Source organism: Magnolia sinica, chromosome 5 (assembly GCF_029962835.1).
Source record: "Magnolia sinica isolate HGM2019 chromosome 5, MsV1, whole genome shotgun sequence".
Classification (NCBI taxonomy): Eukaryota; Viridiplantae; Streptophyta; class Magnoliopsida; order Magnoliales; family Magnoliaceae; genus Magnolia; species Magnolia sinica.
Window position 1 is genome coordinate 13,739,148 of NC_080577.1, and position 8,779 is coordinate 13,747,926.

At 40.8% G+C, this 8,779-nt stretch overlaps 1 protein-coding gene across 1 annotated transcript; it reads right to left on the bottom strand.

The window, feature by feature from the left end:
* Window positions 1-1,675: 1,675 nt before the first annotated feature.
* LOC131246949 (GDSL esterase/lipase At1g29660-like) lies at window positions 1,676-6,877 on the bottom strand. The gene is made up of 5 exons (XM_058247408.1): window positions 6,626-6,877; window positions 3,329-3,453; window positions 2,875-3,120; window positions 2,507-2,762; window positions 1,676-1,984 (listed from the first exon to the last, which is right to left on the bottom strand). Exons 1-5 carry the CDS (start codon window positions 6,873-6,875, stop codon window positions 1,761-1,763), a joined length of 1,101 nt encoding a protein of 366 aa, XP_058103391.1. The 5' UTR covers window positions 6,876-6,877; the 3' UTR covers window positions 1,676-1,760.
* Between the last annotated feature and the right edge of the window lie 1,902 nt (window positions 6,878-8,779).

The following is an 8,779-nucleotide window of genomic DNA, read 5'->3' on the forward strand; positions in this document are numbered from 1 at the left end:
TATATTGTAATACTGCTAGAAAGCGTGTAATTGAGTTCCATTTTGGTGGGCCTTCATGTTTGCTGAACGCAGACCCACACCAGGCTCGTCGTATCCTAGAAGCTATTTGCCTGTAACCTACTAGCATACTCAATTCACTTGAGTAGGGGCAAATAACGCTTTAAGGACAGCGTTTCAGACGTGCTTCAGCCTGTCCTGATTTCTGATTAATTTTGCACTTTTCGGTTTCCATATTATACAGAAGTACATTAATCTGTATAATTTCCAACATACAAGTGTATAGGGAGGACTTCACACGCCTGTGGTCTCAGCAAACTTTTTGTGTATCATTCCCATGTGCCTGTCTGTTGTGTACATCTGAGCCATTAAAAGGGTAGCTCCACGCAGGGGAAAAATCAAGATGATCGACTCCTCAGTTGGGCCACGCTTATATTTTGGATTAGATTAGCAGCTATCAATCGTTTTCTTCATGTGGCCCACCTGATGACTGGTCTATGGTATCACCAACCTGATAATTGGACTCGCTTGATTTTTACACTCGAGTGACTTTGTACACCCGCAGTAATCATGGACCATGTAAATCTCTGACCAAATTATGGATGTTACAGAGATGTTACAGATGACCATCTAAGTCAGCCATGTACAAAGATTGAACAGTGGTCTTGATGTAAAGCGAGTCGTGGACACTTTCTTGGCCAAGATGGACCAGAGAAGGCTCAATTGGAGGCGGAAGTGATTGGGACAGTCAAAACCTTAAAACAGTCATATCTTGCAAACTGGAATGAGTTTTTCGACATATTATATATGATTTTATGTCGAAGATCCTTACTCTTGCTCCGGTGATAAACTATAGAGTTTCAACACCCGGTCAAGGGTTTGAGTATCCATAGGTGGTGAAATTCCTCACAGCGTGAGTGTGTGGGGGCGTGTGTGTGTGTGTGAAAAAAATAAAAAATAAAAAAGTAGAAGAAACTACTTTAGCCAACTAACCCACTACATTAGATTGCCCAAGCAGGATTTGTGAGATTCCATTGTATCAATTGTCAAAAGTTATTTTTATTTTTGTTCTTACTATAAATAGTTAGTTTTGATTTGGTCATAACTTTTGATCCTTTTAGTTTCAGGAGTCATGCCCAACATGGAAAGAGCTTAGAAATTTTAGGAGAATAACTTGTTTAGGCCAAATAGTACATTTACTATTTTTGGTTGAAAACCATGAAGTCTAATAAAAATCACCTACGTCACGTTTTTGGAGAGTTTTAGTTAAGAGTCTAAAACTCTATAGTAGGTTTGAGTTCACTATTTAAAAGATTTTAAATTTATTTTTTTTAATTATTAATCAATTTATTTCAAATTATTAGATATTATTTCTATTTTCATCCCTCGTGGATTCGAGGAATCTCTGTGAAGATTCCAGAGAAGTTCCATGGATTTGGAGTAGTTATCCCTGAGAAAGACAATGATTGACCTCATCCCATCCTTTCCTGGATGTTATATGCCAAACTACATCATCCGTGTGGAATACGAGAGATTCGTCAGGTGGGCCCAACCAACTACATATCCTTAACATAGGAAGCACAAGGGTGTAATAATGCAATACCAAAATATATATATAACACAAAGCAGCATATTAATCATATAATCAAAAGTTCTCCCTAGATGACAATGTCTCATTTATTTCAATAATGCCTAGTAACATAGACCGAAATGAAGCTACCAATCAACAACAACAACCATTACCAACACCATCATTGCCATCTTCAAAGCTGAGCAAGAGTTTGAATATCCATAGGGTAAGAGTCTGAAGAAGACAGAGCACGGTAAGATCTCCTGCCAATTATCACATTTGTGGCCTCCGTCGGATGAAATGCATCCCAAAACACATACTCCTCCCTATTTGGGCATGGCGTTTGAAGAGGAAGACATGTAATTAGAGCATTGTTTCTTCCCACCCCACAGCATCCTGCATTCGTAACGGTGAAACCTGAAAAAAACAGAGAAAAAATCAAAGAAGCTAGCATTGTTTCATTTCATATAGTAGGAAATTAGCACAATCATCCCTACCACAAAAATGGCACGTCCTATCATGAATATTACTGCTCATTAGATGGACTGCAGAGTCAGTTTATCAGTTGTCCATTAATTCCAGTGGTTGGCTGATTTTACTGCTAGGTGATCTTCAAGGTGGGCCTGCCATTTACATGGTAAGGATGCCGAATACGTTGTGTGTCAGTAAGAAACATATGCATTCATTACAAGTTATGGTACTTCTTAGCCTGTATGTGATCAGCTCTATCTTAGATGCATTTTTTGTGGTCAGTAGCATTTAAGCATTCGACCATCTGCATTTTGTGGTATGGGCCAAACAGCTCTACTGCTGCAAATTATGCACAGACCTATGCACATTCATTTCAAATCACATTCTGGGGTACACCCAAACAGACCCTTAACATCAGTCTGGCAAATTAAGAACCAAAATAAATGATGGGTGATTGAGATTTGTTACCATAAGACGAAGCTCGTCTCAAGATGTCATCGAATATCCCATAAGCATTCACATAGATAAATCTCGCACCAGCTAGTTTGTTATTGAGATCATCGATGAGTGGTACAAGCCTAGCATTGAATAACTGGATCGCATTGTTGATTCTGGCGACACAGGACGTGCCGTTGATGCTAAACCTGGAAATTTCAAATGGGCTGCAGCCAACTTGTCCCACTCCTATCACAGCCACTTTCCTCGCCCCGTAATTGTATAAACTCTATAAAAAGCCCAAAAGTTTAAGTCTTTGTTAATTACATTGTTTTTTCAATACTTAGCAAGAAATGTACCACTAGCCCAGATCTTGGACTCAAATTATTGAACTTACAGACCTGTAATTGCTGTGAATATTGTTTGATTAGAGCATCAGCAAACTGCTCCACCGTGTATTGCCGGCTCGATGTGTAAAACAAAGGCATGAAATAGTTGTTAAGATAATCGTTACTACCCATACCGACGGAGTAAATGCATTTGCTTAGGTGATCCGCCGTGGCTTTTTCATCACCCAATATTTCTGCTAGTTGTTGTACTGTGGCCTTAAAATTTTGTAGCTGTCCATTCATAGTGATGCGATTGCCCTATAGGAGCAACAAGAAGTTCAAGCATTAGTGAGTAATTATGGTTTTCGGGCCTATTTATTTTACTGGAGATTTACAAGAGATCTTTCAACCCTTGTGAAAGAAAGTAATATGGTCAAAAAATAGTGGAAATGATGAGAATTGATGCTTTTGAAGTGATACATAGTATTATTTATATATAAAAAAAATGTAATCAGGAGATAAGTACCAATTGCCGCCCAGTTTCATCTCTTATACCAGCGGCCGCTGATGCGTAAGTTACTCCGCCAAGAAGCTCTTGAGCTCTTGCATTTGAATAAGGCGGAATGAAATTATCAAAACCCAAGAGCTGAGCTGCAACATGAATATGAATGGATTAGTGAAATACTATCATTTTTCTTCCTATGTAATTGATGGAAGAATCTTCAAATGTATTAGAATACTGTATAAAGAGAGTCTGATTATGCCATCCAAACAATGGTTTATGCACATCCTGTTTTTGGTGGACATCTCTACGTTGGAAAATGTGAAAACTACAATAGAGGTTCAATTGGGTTGGGTCCACTCAAATGCTCGACCTGACTTATTAATAATTACAATTAAAATACTGTATATAGCAATAGATGTCACAAATAGTTCAAACCAACGGTGAGTATTTTAAAATAGAAACATTGGTATGAAATTGCTGGTCAGTTGTCTGATAAATAGCATCCTTTGACGGAAGGCCTGATTATTTTCTTTGCATTTACTTTTTATTAATAATAATACTGTGACTCAATTCAAGTCAACGTTGTGGCGCAAGGAGGGACGTGACGCCTTCCCCAGGGAATAATTACTCTAAATCCATGGTGCTCTCAGGACTCCTTATAGAGCTTTCTCGAATCCACGAGGAAAAAAAGCATAAATAATTCTTAATAAATTCAAAATAATTTAACTGATAATAAAAAAACTGAAATTGCAATACTTTAAATAACAAATTCAAACCTAAGATAGAGTTTTAAACTTAGATTCCAACCCAAACACCCTAAAAACATAACTTATTATAAATAGTAAACTTACTATTTATAAACTATCTCAACTCTTATTGTACTTCATACGAAAATAATAAATGTCTAACTTTTCTAAGCCCTTGTTTGTTGGGCAATTCTACAACTCAAAGGATCAAAAGTTATGCTTGAACTAAAATTTATTGTTCAAATGATCAAAAGTTATACTTGAACAAAAACTCTTTGTTAAAATGATCAAAAGGTATAGTTGAAGTAAAGCTTATTATTTATAATAAAAACAAAATTAGATAAGACTTTTGATGGTCAATCTGAAGAAATTTTGCAAATCCGGTGTGTGCAAACCAGGGTACCGGGGTTGGTTGGATTAGTTACGTTCTCCTACCTAATCACATATAATACGTTGACAAACTTATCTCCGTGCGTGAGATACAACTGATTTAAGGTTAGGAAGGTTCAGATCATTTCCGGGTCTTTCTCTGGTCCATCGTTGCCACGCTCATGTGTCACATCGACCAGTCTTCTCAAGTCAGGATTGAGTTAGACCAGGACTGGGTTCCAATAGACTCCGCTCAAAATTTCCTCGCGTTAGCATGACGAAGGTTTTATCTTTTAAGCAGTTGATAGGGTATTTAAGTAATTTAAGATTATGTCCCTGTAATCAAATTCATAGTCTTCTCCTTTGATTGTGTTGCATGTGCCAATTTAACTAGTTTTCAACTTACATGCACGTGCGACCGTATTATACATGTCTTGAGTCGAGATCCTCTGTTATTGGTCAACAGGGATTCCCTGTTATCCTAATGGTTTGGCGTCCGAAGCTTTTTTTTATTTTTTTTTATTTTTTCAGTGAGTGGTGACGTGGACCAATGAGGACTAGGGTATCAGGAATTCTCTGTTAACCAGGTAACAGAGGATCCGGACTCGTCTTGGAAATGAGAAGTGAACTTGCATGGGCGCACTCGCGGCAGGAGACGCCCAAGGTCCGCATCACATCATCAAGGGGCTTCACCGTGTAGTTTTAAAAGGGGCTCCATCATGTGGCCAGTATTTTCCAGCTGTTCATTTCTGTTTATAAATGTGGCCCACAAGATGAGCAACATTTCCCTGAGAATCTACTCGGCTGGAACTACTTGATGAGCGGTTTGGATCTTGCTCTTAGGACTTGCGGAGCGAGCAATTTTACAAGTGTGATTGACAGGGCTCCAAACGGATTGCCTCCAGCTCTGTAGACCTACCATCATGTATGTATTATATCTAATCCATCCATCCATTTCACCAGCTTATTTTCGGACACGAGCCTAAACACGAGGCAGATCCAAAGCTTAAGTGGACTACAAATAAGAAACAGTGGGGATTGAACGTCCACCGTTCAAAGCTTCTTTTGGACCACAGAAGTTTTGTATCAAGCTGGTATTTGTGTTTTCCCTTCATCGGGTCACCTTATGAATAAATTGGATGGCATGCAAGTATCACAGTGGGCGATGGGAAGGTTTCAACGGTGGACCTCTTTATCCCCACTGTTTCCTGTGGTGGAGTCCATTGATCTGCCTCATGTTTGGGTTCGTCTCCTAAAATCAACCGGGAAAACCGATGGTCGGAGTGGATAGAACGCATACATCATATCCCCATGGAGCTCAGGACTACAGTAATCCCTGGGCCTGCAGACAATCCGCGTCCCCAGCAATGGGCCAGGAGCTGTGCACGAGTCGTGTTAGCTCGGTCAGCTCGCTCAACTCGCCTTGGCTCGAAATTGGATTTGGACCGACTTCGAGCTTGCCGACTTGACTCGGTAGCTCGGTTATTTTGATACTGATGCTACTTGCCAACTGTTTGATGAAATGACTTATTGAAGTGTTGCTTTGGGTGAATACATTCTCTGCCGAATCAGCTAGTAGCAAGGAAGGAATGTAAGGGTGGTAGACTCTCAGGAGTTTCAACACCCAGTCAAGGGTTCTGAGTATCCATAGGTGGTGAAATCCCACTATGGTGTGAGTGTGTAAAAAAAAAAAAAAAAACTTAGGATATGCATTGAACAGTCTCTCATCCATTCTCCACACAAAACTTAGGATAGGATGTATGCCACAGAGTCCACAACATGGACGGTTCAGATCACTGGACAATTCATCATATGGACCCCAGTCAGTGGAGACAGATGCTGGACCCACAGTCACAACAGAGTCAAAATGAACTCCTAGATTACATGGTTACCAAAGATCAGCACAACCAACTAGATTTTGGTAGACCTCCCTTCTGACCAATTCAACAATATCGCTTACACTGAAAATTCAGTGCAAGTGATGACAGTACTGCTTCATTTCTCAAAAGAAAGATACATGAGAAGAGTCTCTCTCGTGCAACAACTAAGTAGCTGGTGTGGTCCACCTCCGAAATAGGCCCATCACAATCCTGATTGAACACTCAAATAATCTAAACCACAGTTAGCATATCAAGTTCAAATCATTCGATCAAAATTTCGATAGTGGCCGGGAATTACTAATACAAGAAGATGAAAAGCTCACCAATGATGTCCGTCATGGTGCGACCATTGCAAAACCTTCCAGTGGGGCCATTAGGGAAGTCAATCCCATAAGGCCGGTAATTTGCTCTAGCAAACGAAGCCATTCTATTGTTGTTGCCGTTATCAACCAATGAGTCACCAAAAATGAAGTAGCATGGAACCTGGGGTGCGGCCCAGACCGCATACAACATGTTCAACACCAAGAAGAAAAAAAGGCCCACCATCCATATTTTTCCAACTTCACCAGCCATGAAGAAAGAAAGATAGTATATCAAAGAGAAGGAGAGAAAATGACTGGTGAATGTATGACAAAAACAAGAGTATAAAGAGAAATATATAGAGGGAGATGTGATCACATTTTCTCTTTTACGGTTGAGAGAGTTGGTCGCTTCCTTCAATTCAGTGACTAGAACGGTTTTTCTTTAGAAAGCGGGCCTGCTCCAAAACAAAGATAGGGTCCTGGTCCAACCGTCCAATTCCATGCATGTAAGAGATCCGGGCCATTCATCGCTAGTATACACTGCGAACATGCCCAATGTTGGTCCACTCATTAGGCAGATCACACTTGAATGAGAAAAATGGACGGTCAGAAAACAACATTTTTGACGCTGGGAGATTTTTGGTACATGGGCCAGTCAGAATGGGGCCCATCATATCAGTGGTGGCCTACTTTTTATCAGTTCATCACGATGAGTGGGTATTTTTGGGCTATGGGTGTTCCACAGCAAACCGTTTCTGACGTTTGGTTTACTCCTAAAGGGATACAATAAGTTACTGAGTGGAGGTAGTTGTATTTATAATAACCAGTAGAGGTTTTCTACTCTTTGCACTTTTACTTTCTTGGGTGGCTTGGGGGGGTGGCTACCATAACCACTATAATGGATGCGGTAGGGTTAGTTGGGCGGACATTCTGTAGTGCTGGTGTGGCCCAGTGACATGTGGTTAGGGTCTTGATTTCATGTAGGGCTTGGTGCTACATTTCCTTGATATATGGACCAGCGTATCTGGGAAAAGAACTTGCTAAAGCGAACCATTGAGCTATAAAACCAATTCAAAGCCCGGTGGATCCATCTGGACCGACTGCAAAAATCGTCAGCCCAACAATGTTAAATAAGGTTGGACTGGGCTCAACTCTCAGCCCTTTTTGAAGAAATAAACCCAGACAAATCCTGATAAGTTGGACTTGAAAACTCAGCTTAGGTCCTGTCCAGCCCATAGGTACCTGAGCTTAGGGTTGCAACTTGGGTGGGTTGAATCGGGCAGAGGGTCATCTGGAGTCCAACCCAACCCATAACTTGACCTGAGACGAGTTCCAGCCCAAGGAGCCCAGCCTGAAATCCTCTATACTCGACCCAACCCAACCCAAATACATGTTGATTATTTCTAACCCACCCCAAGGACCTTGACAACTTGACCTGAATTCAGGTTGGGTCAGTTGGGTTCAGGTTTAACCACTCGTACCCAAGTTGAAGCCGTACCTGCGCTCAACCCAACCTAAGAACCAAGTCTCACCAGCTTCAGGCCACTGTATATCAAGGCTAGCCGAACCCGGCCCAATTGCAACCCTTTATGAGTGTTTTGTTCCTCCTCACTGAAGTTGTTCAGGCCAACATCCTTAATTGTGAGACATGCTATACCTGGTGGCTATATGCCATGTTGGCACATATGCTGGCATGTGCATTCACTTGGATTGGGTACTGTCAGGTGCCTATACAGAGCTTGGCATAGGCACAATGCTGTGGAATTCGATTACATGTATAGCAGGCCGTTGTCAGAAATGAAGCCCACACAAAGCATGTTCGAAAGTTGTTTGGTTGGCCCCATCTTTAATAGCAACCTGTTGTCTATAATAGAAGTGGAACAAATTGATAATGCAAGTAACAAAGGAAAGATTTCTGATTGAGAGAAGATGAAGGCAAATTAAAAGCAAGACTCCTAGTCTAGGAATATGGGCAGTCTCTAACAATGACGAGTACAAGATCAAGGACGTTCATCAGGCAGACCTGATTGGAGGGGGAAAAAAAACGATTTGGTTAGCTCATGGACTGGGGTGGACGAAGTGCTTAGCTCATGGCCTCTCCTAGACATGCTTTGGCAGTTGCTGGAGTGGCCTAGTTTCAAAACCTGCTCATATGAATGACTTTAACACGAATAT